Source organism: Neomonachus schauinslandi, chromosome 8, assembly GCF_002201575.2.
Source record: "Neomonachus schauinslandi chromosome 8, ASM220157v2, whole genome shotgun sequence".
Taxonomy (NCBI): Eukaryota; Metazoa; Chordata; class Mammalia; order Carnivora; family Phocidae; genus Neomonachus; species Neomonachus schauinslandi.
Window position 1 is genome coordinate 41,609,286 of NC_058410.1, and position 20,102 is coordinate 41,629,387.

Sequence of the window (20,102 nt, forward strand, 5' to 3'; positions counted from 1 at the left end):
TTTGCATCTACTGAATATATAAAGGAGTTCTCCATAGGGAATAGAAAGCTGATCTAGTTCATATTCTGCTGGCTAGATAGGAAGAAAAGACTCTAAGGCAAGGGAACTGGGGATATTGGCAAGAGAGTTCTTAAAGTCATGGTCACAGAATTTTTGCATCTTTCACTGTAAAGTATGAAGTATGTATCTATTTTTGTCCATTGACACTGACATTATAGCAATATTGTTGGTCCACAAGTATGAATGATGCCATTGTTAAAATATAATTGGGGAGGCTGAGCTCCAGTGGCCTGGAAAAATATTATTTTAAATATTTTTCTTAAATAATTTTTCCAGCATATTTTTAGAACCTTAATTAACTTTTTTTTTTTTTTTTTTTACTGCTTGAACTTGGGGGCTGTAAATTTTTAGAATTAATAAGTTATTATTTTATTAGATAACTACAGCAGTTCAGCAGTGTGTTCAGTACTTTGAGTTGTGTGAAGCCATGAAAGCCGATGAGATTTTGGGTCATTCAAAGCATTGTGGTAAGTATTGTTTTCCTCTGTTACATACTTTTAAAGATGATACCTTTTAGTAACTTAGTTTGTAATGGTCAGTAGCATGGTAAATTAGATCACTTCTGCTAATGTAAAATATTTTCACAAATTTAAAAGACACAGCATGATGATGACTTTAATAACAGCTGTACATTTGAAATTAATGCATTATCATATGGATTGTTACATATGCAGTTCTTCAATTTATACTAGAGTATATGTCCTAGTCTGTTATATTGAGATAAGATACTGCTCATTCTTTCCTCTGGTATATTAGTCATTTAATTGACCTTTATGCGTTTTAGGAGGAGAACATTTCTGTAAAATACTGTTTTATTACTGGATACCCCACCCTTTGATTCCTGTCTGCTTATCCTCTTTCTGAGCTAAAATACCCTAGATGTTTCATAATCTGGCCTTAATTACTCTATTGAATCTCAGGAATAAGTAAAGTGGATCTTCTCTTATAGTCAGATTCTGCTACGTACCAATGTCTATACACTTTTGTTAATCTTTTTTCCTTCTCTTTTGTCACGTCTCTAAGCAAATAGTACGTTCTCTGAGAATATGAAGATCTTATTTTTTTTTTATCCTTGGGTAAATTCTTTATCTAATTCAAGCAAGAAAAATGGTCAAAGACCAGTAATTAGTGGGTTTCAAAAGCTAGTGTTTTGTAGTAAAGGGGGAAGTATAGAAGCCAGAATTTATTCAAGAGGAGGAAAAGGATAAGTTTATATAAACTTACCTCATTTATAAATTTATGGATTTTTAAAAGTTTTTGATATTAAAATGTTATATCTAGTGATTTTTTTCCTCCCCCTACCATTCTACTAGGACATCATGGCTTTGCTCTCTTCCCTATCTAGTGAAGACCTGGGGTGCTTCATGCTTTTTTTTTTTTAGCCATTTCTTTCAAAATCCTTGCTCTTTCTCTTTCATTTCAGAGTTTCCTGTCTGCAGTTTCTTGTCTTTAGATCAACTCAGTCTTCCATCCTCTCTGGTCTTCAGGAAATTGAGCAGAGAGCATTTGTTATGCATTCAGTGGACATACTGCTTTTCTAACCATAGCAACTGTGTTGCATCCTCTTAGGTATTTTTTCTTCAGTGTCCACAATAGCTATTGCAAGCTTTTACCAGTCTTATCAAGGGCCCTGCTTTACCCTGGCTCACTTTTCTTTCAAGAGGAGACTTTGCATCCTACTACACTAAGAAAAGTAGAACTTGGCAGATATGAATTCCCCAAACGTCCTGCTTCTGAGCATACAAATGCATGTTTATATGCCCTTATCAATATCCCTTTTCTTTGGACTGCACTGAATAGGTATTCTTTTCCAGATTGATTTTTTGTTCTTGATTCTGTTCCCCTCTGGTGTTCTTTGGGTTTTGTTTCCATGTTTTAGAACTGGGACATTGCTTCACTTCTTACTGTGTCTCTCTTTCTGTTGGTACTTGCCCTGCATTATCCGAACCTCCTGCAGAGAAGCTTCCCTGCAGAGAATACTCTTTTAAGTATCCTAAATACGCCCAGGGCCCATTTCTTTACCTCCTATTCACTTTTCAACAATGGAAATGAGGCAATTTCTAGTGCTCCATATCTTCCCTTTATCCATTTCCCCTCTTTCTTGTCCTAATTTTATAGCCTTTGCCTCTGTTGACCCTTTCTTCTTCTTGGTACCATTCTTTCTTGGAATTCCTCATTCTCATGAGGAATCCTCATTTCACTGGAAAGGCTCTTTTCTTTGTATGTGTGTATTCACAAGGGTGTTGCCCTTTTTTCTCACCTTAGTCTACCTGTTCTCTTTGTGGGAGCCCATTTACTTTCATGGTTTCAAAAACTATATATGTGTATGGTGACTCTGAAATATTTAAGTCTGCCACTTTACTGAATTCCAGATCCATATACCCTTATCATACTTAGAATATCTATCCGGGTGCTCCATGGGCACTTTAATATTAAAATATCAAAGACTGAAATCACTTTATTCTGTATCTAGAGTGGTTTCTCCCTCCTTTCTCCTTTAGAATTACTTAAATTCACTATGTATACAGATGTTGAGGTAGGAACTCGAGAATTTTCTTATTCTTTCACAGTCCCCATGTAGTCCTGTCTGAGGCCTATTGACTTAATTTTCTTCAAGATTTATCTGTCTTCTCTTCTCCATTCTTGTTGCTGATGCTTTTGCTCATGATTTTTTTTTTAGTCTGATTTCAGACCTTTACCTTCTTCCATCTACCTTTTATGCTACCATCAGGGTTAGTTTTTTACATGCATATTTGATTACTTTCATGCTCATAACACTTTAATATCATTTCAATCACCTCTATAATAAAATCCATATTCCTTTTGTAGCTTAGTCCTCTGTTATCTGCCCCTGACCCTCAAATTCTGGTCATGCCAGACTGCCATGAAATTGGAAGCCCAGTTTCATGCTTCTTACTGGTTTTTGACACCAGCAAATAATTCATGGTCTTATATCAAACAGGTACTCAGTAGATCTTGAGTATATGGATGAATGATATGTATTAGGTGTATATATTTTACAGATTCTAATTTCATTTGCTAACATGGTTATAAATACAATCTTTTATAGTATTGACTTTTAATTGGTAGAATTAAACAGTAATATTTTCTATTGACTTCCTTAACTTATTCTTGAAGTTCCTCTTGATAACAAATGATAATTCTGACAATCTTATGCTGATTTAGAAGGAATACTGTATGCATCTTACACTTCCCTGAGCTTAAATTTTGTGATGAATGCTTTTCCCCAGAGATTTAGGTGTTATAGGATCTTAAGAAAGATAATTAACTTTTTTTTTTTTTTTTTTTTAACACCAACAGAGTCTTCATTATAGACTGCAACCTTATTTAATGTTTGGAAGGGGATGAAGATAGGTACTATCTAAAATATAATAGCATTAAAATAAATATTTGTTTGCTTCTCTTTTAAGGGAACAAACAGAAAACCTTCTACTACTCAGGACAAGAATTACAATATATTTATTTCATTCACTCACTGTGCCTTTTAGGAAGGTTATTGATCTATACACAAGGCAGACGGCTATTTCCCATAAAGCTGAAGAATAGAAAAGGTAAGTACAATTAGGAGAAACGAATATGTTCAGCTTGGTAAGGTTAAAGTGCTATGAATTACTAAACTTTGGAGATTTTGCATGGTCTCTTCTAGGATACTTAGTGACATACCTTTTAGTCTACTGATGGCTTGTATACCTTGAAGTATTACATTTGCTCTTATCAGTATGTGCTTTCCCCCTACATTCTAGTTTTTTCTATTCATCCAGCCTTTAATGCTTTCCTTATTTCTCCCTGTCTTTCAAAATCCTAGACATACTGAACGATCCAGATCTGGATTCAGAACTAGAAGACCTTGTTTAAATTCTAGTTCCCTTATAAACTGGTTATGACCTTTGGGCAACTCACTTAACCATTGCTTGTTTTTTTTAATCTACAAAGATGGAATAATATCAGTGATATTGAGCTCACACAGTTTTTGTGATGATTAGAGATGCGGTTTCAGAACGCTGTTTTATAAACTGCAAAGCCCTGTACCATTTGATACATTACTATGTTACCCTAAGTCCTATTTTTAAAGTTCTCCCCATCAAACTTCAGCACATGCTATTACTTTTTTGCCTCCCTTAAAACTTTAAGTCTATATAGGACTATAGTCTAGCGACCAGCAAACTTTTTCTGTAATGTGTCTGATAGTAAATATTTTTGGTTTTGTGGGCTACATACTGTCTCTGTTGCATATCCTGTGTATTTGTGTATTCATGTGCGCATGTGTGCAAAAGAGTTATCACAGCAGGCCTGAGACTGCTATCCTTAGGAAAGCCTGCTTGCAAGGTTGCACTAGCTGGCGTCTGGGAACTTGGATTTCTCACTCTTCCCAGAACTGATAAGAGTGGTTCACTGTGCCTACCTAAACTGTCTGTACGCACAATGTAGTTTATACTGAATACTTGCTTTCCTTCTGGGAGTCTGGAATCCTGGTATGTGCTAAGTAGAGTGTGCTTACATCATCAGCCCCCAGTAAAAAGCTTGGGCACTGAATCTCTAAGGAGCTTCTTGGTAGCCAACATTTTATGTGTGTTGTCACAGCTTGTTGCTGGAAGAATTAAGTATATTTTGTGTGACTCCACTGGAAGAGGACCCTTGGACGTTTGCACCTGGACTTCACCTCATACACTTTTGCTTTGTATCTTTTGTTGTGAAATACCATAGCTGGGAGCACAACTGTATGTTGAGTCCTCCTACTGAACCATTGAATCTGGGTATGGTTTGGGAGACCCTTGACACAGTTTACACACCTTTATTTATTTATTTATTTTTAAAGATTTATTTATGTATTTATTTGTCAGAGGGGGGGGGGAGAGAGGGACACAAGCAGGGGGAGCAACAGGCAGAGAGAGAAGCAGGCTCCCCACTGAGCAAGGAGCCCGATGCGGGGCTAGATCCTAGGACCCCTGGATCATGACCTGAGCCGAAGGCAGATGCTTAACTGACTGAGCCACCCAGGTGCCCCATGTACACCTTTAAAAGTGTAAAACAAAACAAAACATTTTTAGCTTACGAGCCTTACAAAATTAGGCCATAATTGCTATAGTTTGCCAATCCTATTATGGAGTATCTTCATTTTGAATACTTTTGTACCGTTCCCTAGTTGTTTTACTTAAGGTTTTCTCCTCAGTTACGCTGGTTGTGAGCTCCTCAACAAAAACTGTTTTATGTACTGATATATCCTGTGGTCATGTAATTCTAGGCATAATGAGCACTTAGAGAATGGACTTTCAAGAAAAGAGCTGCCATTTTATAGGATATTGTTGAACTTTACAGAAATAGAAAGATTAATAAATGCTTGTAATGTTACTGCAAGTATTGAACTGAAGTTTATATGTCTATCATCTGTAATTAAGCACTTTATGTTGACTTTTAACATCGACCTTTTGGCCTGACGAATGTCATAGGTCATCTCAAAACTCAGTTTTGAGAGCTTTGTTCTACTATATTAGCGTAAGTCAACAGTTACCTCTAAGTTTTACCTGCATTTTCACCAGAATCTTGATGAAAATAGTCTGCAGCAGGGGTTGGTAAATTACAACCCATGGGCCAAATCTGGTACTGTTTTGTATGGCTTGTGAGCTAATTACTAGAAAAAATTATGACTATTTTGTGACATGTGGAATAAAATTAAAATTTTGGTGTATGTAAAATCTTATTGGAAGACCACTGTACTTGTCCATTTGCAAATTGTCTATGGCTACTTTACAACATCATAATTGAGTATTTGTAACAGAAACAGTTTGGCCACTGAGCCCAAAATATTTCCTCAAAAAAGTTTGATACCTTTTCTACAGTTCTATATAGATAAGTTGGCTGGAACAACATATGAAGCTGAATTTTATCGTTCCTAAAAAACTCATGGTCCTAATGAGATTCCAAGATCTTCCTGCTGTAGGTTTATATGAAGTGACGGGTCCACCATAAGTGGTAAAACTGCACCTGCACATAGGACCTGCTGTGTTATTGTCCTTGCCACCTTTTAACTTCCCATGTCTAATTTGTTTTCCTGGGGCCTTCTGTCCGGGGTTCCAGCTCCCTTCTCCTGATTTTACCACAGTCTCTGAAAACTCAGGAGGATGGGAAGCTCAGTTAAATTTTTCTAAGTTGTAAGTGTATACTAGAAAATAATCTTTTTCTTTTTTCCTTTTCAAAGATTTAGTATCCCTTACAGATCTTCTGGTTCTGTTTACCCAACTTATCTATTACTCACCGAGTTGTCCAAAGATGACATCAGCTGCACATTTAGGTAATTCTGCTTCTATTTTAAATAGTGTAATAGAAAACATCTAAAAATACTTAATATTCCATTGTCTAGACATTTTGAGTGACTGACCTAGTTTTGGTAAAGAGGTTTCCTAAGATGCAGTATTATTCATAACAAATTACGTTGGTCCTGGAAGTAAACCATGAAATTTAATTTTGTTCATTGATGTTTTAAGATGTTCCTAATTTTCTACCTTTTTATGTAGAATTGATTTTTCTGAGAATTTTAATGTTGTTCTTAAGATCAGGATGTTCTTAAGAAATGCTACTAAGGGAAATTTGATTGATAGGTACTAATGTGTTCTTTCTTGCTGTTTTCTATGCTTTATACTTGCCTGATGTTTTGATCAGCCTGCTTGTTTTAGCTCACATCTAAAACTTCAGATCTTCTCTTATGAAAGAATAAAGCAAAAGCAAAAACTTCATGTTTTTGAATATAATAACTTTTAGTCTTTACCTGTTGACTGGCTTATAACAAAGTGGTTTACAATATTTACATTTAAAAGATAACTTACACTTTTTCCTTTGACTATCAATGAAAGTTTACAAAGTAAAACACTTTAATAACAAAACACTCCCATAATCTATAGGCTCACAGTGTTCTAAACTTGGAAATTACTGTAGAGATGCTGGCAAAATTCTGAGAAGAATTCAAGTGAATCAAAGAAAAAAAGATAGTTTGGGCCATATATATTAATGCTATATGCACCTATCAATCAGTATGTTTTATTTATGTAATTATAACAGCTTATTAGTCTTAACAATGGCTCTCAAATTTCTTTCTGCCTTTACAGCATTTCTATGTATAAACATGTAGCTTATGTCCTCCTGTGATATGTTCCTATAACATACGGTGCTTCCTTTGTTAAAAATGTTCCTTCTTATAATTATTTGCCAGTGTCTTAGTTTACCATCTAGTGGCCTGTTTTTTGATTTTTTTTTGTGTCTTAGTTACAGTGCCTAGCACAGTGTCTGGCACATAGTAGGCACTTAAAAATAGATAAAAGAATGGATGAATGAATGAATGGCCATATGCTCAGCAGTAGTATCTCTCATTGCAAACAGGGTCTGGAACTGGTTGGAAAAAAATCACTAAACTTTTCTTCTCCATTTTCTTTTTGTCAAGTATTGACTTGAAGTCTTAGTGTGTTCATGGAGTATAGAATATTGTAACCTAAATTAAGAATTTTGGTGTTACCTTTAGTATTATAGCTTACAACCTAAGCTGCTAACTTTTGGTTCCTTACATTCTTGTAGAACACTATTTTGTGAGTATATTAGGTAGTATAACCTGAAAATATATTGATTTATGAAACCAAAAATATCACACTTATTTTAGTGACTATTCCCTGTGTTACATTTATTTGTATTTGTGTTTTCCTGTGTATATTTTAAAAGAAAGTTTTTACAATCCTCATTCATTTCACCAGTTTTATGGTGATACGAGTAGTGGTGTGTTAGTCTTAAAGGAGGTTTTACCTTTTCTGCCCTTTTAGCCATCATTTTGTTTTACTTTCATTTTCTACTAGGCTGGAAACTTGAATACATATATTTTTTTTCTTTTTAAAGATTTATTTATTTATTTGAGAGAGAGAGTGCCTGTGCGACTGGGGGGTGAGGGGCACAGGGAGAGGGAGAGAGAGAATCTCAAGCAGACTCACCATTGAGCTTGGAGCCCGAAGTGGGGCTCTATCTCGTGATCCCGAGATCATGACCTGAGCTGAAATCAAGAGTCAGATGCCTAATTGACTGAGCCACCTAGGTGCCCCAGAAACATATTTTAAGAAAAAAGAAAAAGTGAATACAAGTGTTTGCTGGGAGGAGAAGAGTTGTACATTTGCTTCAAATCTCATCTGCACTATTAGCAGTGACTTAATGTCAAACAGTGAATGATCTTCTGTTGTTTCTCAGCATTCAGATTTGTCATTTACTTTTTAAAAATTAACTTGAGGATATATTGAGCTTAATTGATCACCCCTTAGGTTTCAGGTTATGACTTGACAATACCTCATCCTTTGGGCATTGCGTTGTGTGATTTTTTTTTTTTTAACTATTTAACTTTGATGTTGATCTTTTTAGAACAGCAATGGCTAAGTCATAAATAAGATATATTAAGTTCTTAATGTTTAAAATTTTAATATCTAAAAGTACTTGTTTATCAGATAATTACTCTCCTGCAAGTATGGTGACTGAAGTTCTTCGGATACTCTGTGATCAAAAAGAATGTGCAATCGAATGCTTATATAATAACACTGTGATTGAGGCACTTCTTCAGCCTATTCATAATTTAATGAAAGGAGCTAAGGTTGGTATTTACTAAAGAGAGTCTTTTAATTGGGTATTGGGAATATTCAATGGGACTTTATTTTTAAATTTGACGTATTTGAAATATTTATTAGAATATCTTTCCATATATGAATGTATTTTATGCTGACCCTAGATTTTTATTTAATGTTAAATCATAGTTTATGTAGTCAGTTGATTTATTTGTTATTGACAGTGTAGGGGGAAAATACATATAACATAATTTTCTTTTCTAGTCAGGCTTAGGTATAAGGATTGAGGGAAGTTATTAAGGTATTTGTCTTGCAAATCTAATCTTGTGAATTTTTTTATTTGTTTTAACAGTAATTTTATAGCCTTTACATTATTTTTCTGAAGAGTCAGCTCTGTTTTATGTGAAGAACTAGTTTTTTAGAAAAAAAAAAACTTACACATATGTTCAGAACTGGGATGCTCATATCTCTTTACAGTTTGTATGGCCCGTTCCTTTGCATTTTGTAATTGAATCCTTACAACTGTGGCTGAAAGAAGTGGATTGCTCGAGGTCCAACATTTAACAGGTGGCCGAGTTGGTACCACTACTAACCCTGCTATCTGTCCATTTCTATGACTTAAGCTTCGGGGGAATGACTTAAATCTTAATAGGCTAAAGGTTTTGCCTTTCCATGTCTGTGTTTTGTAGTGTTTTTACTGTTTTCATCTCCTGTGCCCACTCCTCAATGGGCTGGGCAACTGTTCATCCCATCATATAGTCATTATTCGTTGCTCATTCAGAAAACATTAAGCATTTAGGTGAATGTGGTACAAAGTATGGAATTCTAGGAAATTAAGGGGCTGTAATTTTGATTTTATGGTTAGCCTTAGGAAGATAAGCAGAGAAGGACCAATAGAATTCCTAATACAGTTTAATGTAATAAAATGCCATAATGTCAATGGTAATATGAAATGTGAACCTCATACCAGAGTTGAGAAATGTGCTCTTGGATTTTGTTTCAGAACTGTTGTTTGTCTTTGCTTTCATATATCTTTAACTTTTTATCTTCTTGTGGCTTCTTTCCTTTATCTGTAAATATGCCTGAATCTGTCTCATAGTTGGGATGAGAGAAGCCCTTGATCATCCAATGCACATCTTTAGCTACCACCTAATATCTGATCTTCTTAACAATTAATTATGGAAGACTGCCATTGTTTCCTGGCTCCCTCTATTCTGTCATGTTTCAAAACATTGCATTTTGATCTTAACTCCATCACATCATTGATTGCTGTTGCTTGTAACTTCCTACACCTATAACTAGTGACCACTTTTCAGACTATTATCTACCTGATTATTAACACAGTAGACAACTTCTAAAATTGTTTATCTGGCTTTCCAAAGTTCCTATATATTTTTTGCCCTCCCTTTCTAACCATTCTTTCCCTGTCACCTATGAGGGCTCCCCTACCAGGTCCCTGCTGTCTTCAGTGAGTCATGACCTGGTTCACTCTTTTCTCTCAGAAGAGAGTTTTTCCTAGGTGATTCCCTCCAGTCATGAAGATTAGATGTATAATTAACATCTAAGTTTAGATCTCTTCAGCTCTAGAGTTGTCTTTAGATGCCTGCTAAACACCTTTTTGAGTTACTCCATGAGCAAATCAAATGCAATTTTCAAAACAGTAGTTTTTGGTTTGTCAGTTTTTTCTTTTTCATTTTCTTTCTTTTTTTTTTTTTAAGATTTTTTTATTTTTTATTTGACACAGAGAGAGAGAGAGTACAAGCAGGGGGAGCGGCAGGCAGAGGGAGAGGGAGAGGGAGAAGCAGGCTCCCGGCTCACCAGGGAGCCCCATGTGGGGCTTGATCCCAGGACGCTGGGATCATGACCTGAGCCGAAGGTGACACTTAACTGTCTGAGCCACCCAGGCGCCCCCTTTCTTTCTTTTCTTTTCTTTCCTTTTTTTTTTCTCTTGCTCCACTTCTTCAAGCTTGCTCGTGTGATGAGTAGGACTGATGTATATCTAGACTTCTTCCTCATTTTCTTCATTCCATTTGTAATTAAGCCCTATAGACTTGTTCTCTTATGTGTCTCTAAAATCCATGTATGTCTTTTAATCCCTACTGCTTCTGATTTTATTTAAGCTCTAATAATTCCTTGCTTGGAATATTGAAATGATTTTCTTATTTTTCCCAGTCTTTCACCTTTCTGGCCTGTCCTCTGTATTGTCACTAAAGCCATCACAATACTTTCCTACTTGTTGCTTGTTAGATAAATGTCTAGTTAAAAAGTCTGAAATTTATCAACTTTCATGTTGTAGCCTACCTATTTTTTCCCATGTATTTCAGTTATAACAGATTATTTGCACTTTTTGACAAGGTTATAATATTTCCCTATGCATACTTTTCCCTCACCCTGGGAAGTCTTGGTCTAAGTGAAAAATTCCTTTCTTCAGAATATAGTTTGTTTTTTTTTTTTTTTCCTCTGAAAATTTGTCCTAGTTCTTCCTGGGAAAGTTAGGTGTTTATTTCTCCATATTCCCATGTTATCTATTTCTCTAATTATGCTGGCATTATTCTTGAGTGTAAGAAACAGCCCTCTCGCACATAATAGACATTCTGTATTTAATCTTAAAGCATTCAGCATCACCCTTTGAACCACTACTGTATCATTGGTGCTTCGCTAGGTATTTGAAATATAGAAGAGATTAAGACTTGTACTTTCTTCTGAAGGAGCCTATTCTAATAGGAAAGGCAGACTATTAAAATACTGGATGAGGAATAGAAAGGTTTAAAAAAAGCAAATATATGAGAGAAGGAAAGTATTCCAGGCAGAGAAGTTGTTTTAAGAAGGGTATTTAATGTGAAAGTAATAGACTGTATCATAATGCCTAATATAATAAGGAAATATTCAGGTGAATATGCCTGATTCATTAGTTATAAAGCTAACTCACTGAATTTATTAGGCCGTATTGGTTTCAAAGTATAGATACTCAGATTTCTTATAGAGAATATGTGTATTGGCAGCTATGCAGGTATAGACAAATAAGTAGGCCCCCAGAAAGAACAGGAACTTTAGGAGACTTAGGCTTCTAGATGGGCTCCAGCATTAATATGACTCTAGTTTTTAGTAATTGCCTTGTACTAATTTGCTATATGCTGGCAAAGATATTTTTAGTATTCCCACTTAAAATTAAAAGTAAAGAAATATGATTGTTTCACCCCCCCCATTAGATGACATCATTGGTTATTGGTCAGCACGTGAATTGGTTGTCCTTACTCAGACCTATAATTCATGACCCAGCCAATTGCACAAAGGAATGGTGTTCCTTAGAAATGATGGCAGTGTGTTAGAAATCGTGTATAATAAAATTAGGGTGGATGTTCAGGAACTGGTGAGTGGGAAGTAAAGGGCAAGATGGATCTAGAGGAGCTACTGCATTTGTCAAACAGAATTATATGTAAAACTGTAATGAGAACAGCAGTTCTCTCAAGTGTCTTAATAAACAATAACTGGTTTGGATAAAAAGTCTGTATGTATCTGCCTCATCAACTGTGCTGGTAAGTGAATGTAATATAGTGGCACATTTAATTCAGACATACTTCATAGCCAAACAGTCATTAAATTTCTTTTTATTGTGGTAATATAACTTTGTTAGACTACACTACCACCCTTAAATTTTAGTCTGTGAAATGTTAGCATGTCATAAAATTATATGATTTGTTATCTTTTTAATGTACAGACTGCTCCAAATTGCTCTGACACAGCTTTAATTCACATAGCTGATATTTTGGCAAGAATTGCATCTGTAGAAGAAGGACTTACCTTACTACTTTATGGAGAAAATATGAACTCTTCTGAAGAAAAAAGGTATATGTCTATATTTTAAGTTTGTGGAATTTTTAGCACATTTTCTTGATCTGATTCAAAAGTTTCCAAAATGTCATGCAATATGTTTATAATGAAAATCAGGATAACTATTCTAGATAGTTAGGTTCCTAATCAGCCACTAACAATGTATTAGATGATTTCAGGTTGAAGTAGTAACCAGAATTATGGACAATGCAGGCAGATTAGGCCTTGATGTGAGCAACTTCAAAGTGAGAATAGGAGGGTTCACTCTAGATGGGATGTTTTTGCTTCTTGGACTCTTTCAGTCTTCTAAAGCCACCCGTGATTGATTCAAGTCAAACCACACAAAGGTGCACAAAGGAAAAGCTAACTTTTCCGTCTTCCTTCTCTACCCTCGCTTAGTTCTATCTCCTGGCTGTTACCAGTGGTAACATTTTGGTTATGCTTTTAGACTTTCTCTGAACTTATAATGATCTATCAAACATATATTCATAATCACAGAATTTTTGTTTCCTTTTCATAAAAATAATATCATATACAATATTCAGTTTTCTTATGTGTAACCATAAGCATCTTCCAAAATGAGTACAAAATGAAACACTGTTTTTAATAGCTCCATAGTACTTTGATATGGCTTTACCATAATATTTTCAAACTTTTCCCCTATTAATGGATATCAGGTTGTATCTAGGATTTTTGCCTCCATAAATAATACCACAATAAGTGTTTTTTTTTTTTTTAATCTTATTGATTGTGATGGATTATATTAATCTTTGAATATTGAACTCAGCATTGCATACCTAAAATAAATCCCATTTTGTTGTGGTATATAATTCTTTTTATACATTGTTAGATTTGATTTGCTAGTCTTTGTTGAGGATTTTTGTGTCTATGTTCATGAGAGATATCAGTCTGTATTTTTTGTAATAGCATCATCTGGTCTTGATTTATTCTAATGAAAGCCTCATAATGAGTCAGAAGAAATGATTTCTGTTTTCTGGAAGAGATTGTGGAGAATTGGTATAATTTCTTCCTTATATATCTGATAGAATTCACTAGTGAACCTATTTGGGCCTGGTGTTCTCTGTTTTGGAAGATTATTAATTGATTCAATTTTTATATTAGATATGGGCTTATTCAGATTGTTTATTTCTTCTTGTGTGAGTTTTGGCAGATTGTGTCTTTCAAAGAATTGGGCCACTTTTCTAGGTGATTAAATTTGTGGATATAGATTGTTTATAATATTCCTTTATTACCCCTTTAATGTCCATGCGATCAGAATTTATGGTCTTCTTTCCATTCTGGTAATAGTAATTTGTCGTTTTTTTTTTTTTTAACCTAGCCAGAGGCTTATCAATTTTATTGATATTTTAAAAAGACCAACTTTTTTTTCCTCTGCTGATTTTGGTTTTGTTTTTAACTTCATTGATTTCTGTTTTAATTTTAATTTTTTACTTCCTTTGGTTTTAGTTCTTTTCCTAATTTCCTATGGTGGAAGCCTTGATTATTGATTTTTAGATCTATCTTCTAATATATACATTCAGTGCTGTAAATTTTCCTCTAAGCACTGCATTTGGTGCATCCTATAAATTTTGATAATTTGTGTTTTAATTTTCACTTCAAAATATTTTTAAACTTCCCGAAAGACTTTGACCTATGTATTTATGAGTCTGAGAGTGCATTCTTTTTAATTTAAGGTATCTTACGGCTCAGAATGTGGTCTATCTTGGTGAATGTTTTGTGTGAACTTGTATATTCTGCTGTTGTTGAAGTATTCTATAGATGTCAGTCATATTTAGTTGGTTAATGATATTCAGTTCAGCTTTGTCCTTAATATATTCATGCTGGATCTGTCAATAACATACTTTGTTATGTGTTATATCTCTTTATTGAGGTTCTGTGTTTATCCATTCTTCTCCTGAGTTCAGTGAGCATCTTTATGACCATTAATTTGAATATTTTAAATTAGGTTCTTATCTCCATATCATTTTCTGAGGTTTTGTCTTTTTGTTTGTTTGTTTTGTTTCTTCTGTTTCCTAATTTGTCTTGGCTCTGTTTTTTCTATGTATTAGGTGAAATGCAGGTACTTTTCTCAGTCTTCAAAGAGTGGCCTTGAATAGGTGATGAATCTCTAGTTCAGCCTTGTCCTAGCTCTTGGTTGTCTTTCAAACCTTTGTGATTATCTCAACTGTCTGATTTATTATTGATATGCGCCTTTTTTGAGGGCTTGCCAAGGCCTGTCCGTGATTCAAGGGGAGGAAACTCATTTAGCACCTAGTTTCAGTCTGATTAGAAGCCAGACCTTCAGGCCACAGCTTTGAAAGTGTGCAAATATATTTAGTCCTATGGGGTCACATTTGTAATCACTGCTGGTCTCTAGACCAGATCTGGAGGTTTCTCCTGGGTGTGAGTTGCAAAAATCATGAGTTCCAGATGAGTGTATAAGATCTTCCCTGGGCAGTCTAATCCAGCTGTAGTGAGGCCAAGGGGGTGTGCAAGGATGATGCTTTCCTGCTTTTGTTCCTTGGAGTGCCTCCTTAGCCTCTTGATGTGTGGGAAACTTGAAGCCTGTTCCTGAGGCTAAAGCTGTAGGCTAAGTAAATAGGCCTTTTTTATAGGAAGACTGGGATTGTTTCAGTCTGCTGTTGGTGCAGGGCCCTGGGATTGATGGCCTGTCAAGAATGGTCTTTCCAGTTGTTATACTCTGGTGGAGCTCAGGGCCAGGTGATCAAGGGGTGTGGTTTGTGTCCATCTGCTGGCTTGAGCAAGGCAGCTAGAGGGTGTAGAGAACAGGGCACATTCACTAGCTTTAGAAAGACAACAGGAAAATGTCTTGAGTGTATGTTTCCATGGGCTTCTATAATAGAGGTGGAGAGTGCCTTGTCTGTATACTGGCTTTAGGTTGGGAATAGGAGACTTCCCCGACAGCTCACACTCCCATGTTCCAGCTGGGGAGTTGGGGAGTACTGCAACTCTCCACCTGGCCTCAGCAAGTGCCACAAAAGCTCACCCCTGCTGTACCAGCAAGGTGGTGGTAGCCCTGCTAGCAGGCCATGTGGAGAGTGCATCTGTGGCATCTACCATCCTCATCTGTCTCTGAAGAGCATCTCAACTGTCCCCCGCCCTTCCAGCCAATGCCCCCACATTAGCAAATGAGTCTCCTTTACATACATACAGTCTAGGGGCCTTTCCAGACTACTGTTCCTTTGCTGGGTCTTGGGGCAAGACCACAAACAATCCCTTCAAGAGGGGAATCTGTTTCCTTATAGCTCTTTTAGACCCCCTGGATGTTAGCCCTTTTGGTTTTCCAAGCCAGGTGTTCTGTGGGCTTATTTCTCTGGTGTAGATCCCAAGAGTGGGGTCCCTGATGTGGGGTACCAACCTTTTACTCCTCTGGGAGAAGCATCTGTCTGGTGAGATCCCTTCTTGTTATGTGTTGCCATGCCGTGAGTGGGGTGTTTTTTGGGAGACTGTGTCTCTACTTCTCCTACCTGTTTTGATATGGTCCTTTTATCCTTTGTTGTGGGAAGCAGTTCATTTAGTTTTCAGATCTTTTTCACAGGGAAATGATCATATGTAGCTTGGGTGTGTCCATGGGAGGAGGATTTTCCTACCACTATCTTGGACCTCCCCTCCAGGAGCTTGCTTTTTAAGTTTTTTACTGTCTAAGAAATGTCCTCAGCTTTATTTTCTAGCCCTTAGATTCAGATTGTGGTTTGCATTTCTTAAGTTATATTTTTTCTATAAAAGAACATTCTTATTCTACTATCCTATTCTTGTTTCATGAGTTTTAAGTTCTCTTATATCCATGAAGATACAAAGTTTTCATTTCTCATTTTCTTTTTTCCTTCCACATTGATTTTTCTATTTGTTGTCTTGGTTTCTGATTTTAAATTAGAGATTTCTTCAGATACTTAAAAGTCAGTAAATAGCTGTTTGAGAACTATGCAGGAACATGGGACCTTTTTACTTGTGGTCTTTGCTATGGGGGAATCTTGCCATGGATTTGTTTTGGGAACCTCTAATACCAGCCTCTTTAGTCTTTGTTCTGGTCAGATTCCATAGAGAAGGATCCTATAGCTAGCCGCCTGCAGAGAGTATAAGCTTAGTGGGAGAAGATTACTGGGTGCAGAAAGTGGTTTTCAAGTTTTACTCTATAAGCTTTGATTTAACCCTGTGGTACTCTCTACCGTTCTTGATCTTTGCCTGCTTTCCAAAAGATACATGGGGGTGGCTATATGGAATGTGGAAGGGAAGCTGGTCAGACTTTTTAAGTTGACTTTCAGGCAACTCTTCTGTTTTCAGTCCCACTTCTACCCCTAGTAGAACCAATTTGAGTTTTTTGAGAGGTTCTATGAGATAAATTGTGTTCTGTTTTCTATATTGTGGCTGATCATTCAGTTTTTCCAGGTCCTGAGTTACTTTTTGTTTTTTTCAACTTTCTAGATTCCAAAACATTGTTACTGTCACATCCTTTCTTTTCTCCTTGACAGCTATAAAGGCCTTCTGAAAATTCCCTTCACTTTTGCATTTTAGTATTTTAAGAGGGTGCAGATGTGAATGTATGTGTTCAATCTGCCATATTCAACTGGAAGTCTTTTTCTATATAGATAATAATCTTTTGTAAAATGAAGAAGACTAACCTTTTCTCATGAGTTCTAAGGTTTCTTTTTATTCTTCATTACTTCCCTATTTCATTGTTGTTTTTTTTTTTGCTTATAGACATTTAATTATGTAGTCAATTTTTCCCCAATCATTAGTATTTCTAAGTTTTTAATTTTTAAAAATTTTTTATTATGTTCAGTTAGCCAACTTATAGTACATCATTAGTTTTTGATGTAGTGTTCAACGATTAATTAGTTTCCCTTATGTTGAAGTTAAACAGATAAGACATTAAATGTCAGTTTCTTTTGAATCACCATCATGCTGTGGTTGTTTCTGATTATATTATTTATATTGGAAAAAGACTGGAATCATCTCATGTCCAATAACAAGAGGATAATTGATTAAATTGTGTTTGTACAAAGGAGCACTTAGCAGCTGTGCAGTGGGAACATGGAAATTTTTTACGTATTGCTGTGGAGTTATCTTCAGGATATCTGTGAACAAACAGAACTCAGAAGAATGTTTTAGAATGCTACCTTTTATATAATGGAAGGGAATATGAATAAACCAAATCCTATTGTTATTTTTCTAAAGGAGTGATAAAAGGGTAAACTGAAAAGTAATAGTTTTAGAGGAAGAGAGAAAACATGTGGATAGGGAGGTAGAGATTGAAGATATATGGGTTATACCTTCATTGTACCTAGATTTGACTTTGGAATCATGTCGCTGTTTTACATGCTGAATGTAAAAGTTAAATCAAAAAGAAAAATTCACATTTCAAAGAAATTCAAACAAATGGGAATAAGTGAATTTAACTACCAAGCAAGTTAGTGACCTACCCATGCAGAGGAAAGAATTACCTCAAGTGACCTGATTTGAACATTTCTAGTGGGATATATCATAAGGTTGGAAGAAAAAATTCTGAAAATAATCTTAAACTGCAATCAGTATATTTTGAAACTATTATGAACATATTCTAAAATAAAGCAAATAAGTAATTAGCATCATAAGGAACTAGAATATAGAATTAAAGAAGTTAAACTTGAATTTTAAATTCATAATGGAAATATAAGTATTAATTTATTTTTCTTATGCTTTTCTCAGAACTACCACTGAAGAGGTCTAGAAGTAATAACAATCCCTTAACAATGAGTTGGCACCCAGATTGTGGTCTCTAAATATCTAAGTTTTTGTTATTGTTGTTTTTTCCTACAAAAGGGGGAAGGGATCCTTGAAGGTAGTTGTTTCTGCATTGGGCCAGGAAATATGCAAGGTGATCCTGAGATATCTTACCATTCTAGAAAGTAAGGAAATTATCTAAGACTAAAGACATAGTGTCAGAAGTACCCCAAGCCACCAGAAGGGGCCTCCTACTGGTTTAAGGTAGATAATTTGAGGATTAAAAAAATGACTTGAATGATTGACATACATAAAGCCTGCAAAAATGGTTTTAAAAACACACTAAAATTAAAAAAAAAAAAAACCTTGTCAATTACCAGTTGAGGTTTTGAGGACACCAACTCATTATTTTGCAAGTTGATTAAAAATGTTCAAAATCTTTTTTTCTATTTCCTGTACAAACTGTATTTTTTTTTTAAAGATTCATTTGTTGATTAGGGGGAGAGTGTGCAAGCATGAGTACGAGTAGAAGGGGCAGAGGGAGAGAGAGAGAGAGAATCTCAAGCAGAGTCTGTGCTGAGCATGGAGCCCAATGCCGGGCTCAGTCTCCTGACCCTGAGATCATGACCTGAGCTGAAACCAAGAATTGGACACTTAACTGACTGTGCCACCCAGGCACCCCTGTACAAACTGTATTTTAATGTAACTATTAAGTTACTGTGGATAAAGTTCTTCATAGAAAAATTTTAGTTAATAAATGCAGAATAACTAGAAAATCATCATTTGGTAACTCCTAATGAAATAGTTGATTTAGGAAATTATCATGAATTGATGCTAAAACCATTAGGTGAAAGGCTTGATGTGGGGAAGACTTCCCACTGGAGAGTTCAGGCTCATACCATCTGACCAGTTGATTTTTAGCATCATTACAATTGGAATAACCAGATATGTATCTAATGATACGATGCAGTAGAAGGTACACAACAGCAACCACCTATGAAGTTATTTGGCTAAGAAAAAAGAAGTTGAACTTTAAGCCTCTAGATATAATTATCAATTTATAAGAAATATGGAGAAGTAGAGGAACACATTAAATGACAGCATGGTGAAGCAATTATCCATATAAAGAATGGATAGGGAAAATATGTCATTTCTCCAAATTAATGGCATGGGTAAAAAAGAAAAGAGGGGGGCGCCTGGGTGGCTCAGTTGGTTAAGCGACTGCCTTCGGCTCAGGTCATGATCCTGGAGTCCCTGGATCGAGTCCCGCATCGGGCTCCCTACTTGGCAGGGAGCCTGCTTCTGCCTCTGACCCTCCCCCCTCTCATGTGCTCTCTCTCTCTCTCATTCTCTCTGTCTCAAATAAATAAATAAAATCTTAAAAAAAAAAAAAGAAAAGAGGGGGCCTAAATGATCACAATAACTTAATGCACTCTGTGAAACTTGTTTGAATTTTGATTTATACAAATCTATTATAAGAAACACCTTAAGACAATCAGAAGAATCTTGATATGGGTGGATTATCAGATTATATTAAAAAATTATGTTTTGTTAGTTGGGGTATTGGCATGTAACATAGAAACCTTAATCAGAGATGTACACTAGGTGAAATGATGTCTGGCATTTAGCATACAATATTCTAGTAGAGGTGGGCAGAGGGGAAGGTCAGGGAATAGATAAAACAAGACTGGCAAAATGTTAATAACTGTTGAAGATGGGTGGAGGGGTACATGGAGAGTCAGTACCCTATCCTATCCACAACTTACTGTGTTTGTTTTTAAAGCCAGAAAAACTAAAAGTGTGCTGCCCTGGAGCTAGATACCCTGGGTTTGAGTCCTGGCTCCACTTCTTACTAGCTATGTGATATTGTTTAAGTTACTTAACTCC

At 35.7% G+C, this 20,102-nt stretch overlaps 1 protein-coding gene across 1 annotated transcript in view; it reads left to right on the top strand.

Moving 5' to 3' along the window:
* The window catches only part of TBC1D32 (TBC1 domain family member 32), a 207,882-nt gene that overhangs the window by 42,027 nt on the left and 145,753 nt on the right, over positions 1 to 20,102 (top strand). The window contains exons 12-16 of the mRNA XM_044917351.1: positions 437 to 527; positions 3,492 to 3,632; positions 6,278 to 6,370; positions 8,550 to 8,692; positions 12,382 to 12,509. Of these exons, the coding sequence (XP_044773286.1) occupies positions 437 to 527; positions 3,492 to 3,632; positions 6,278 to 6,370; positions 8,550 to 8,692; positions 12,382 to 12,509 (596 nt within the window). The remainder of the gene's footprint in view (positions 1 to 436; positions 528 to 3,491; positions 3,633 to 6,277; positions 6,371 to 8,549; positions 8,693 to 12,381; positions 12,510 to 20,102) is intronic.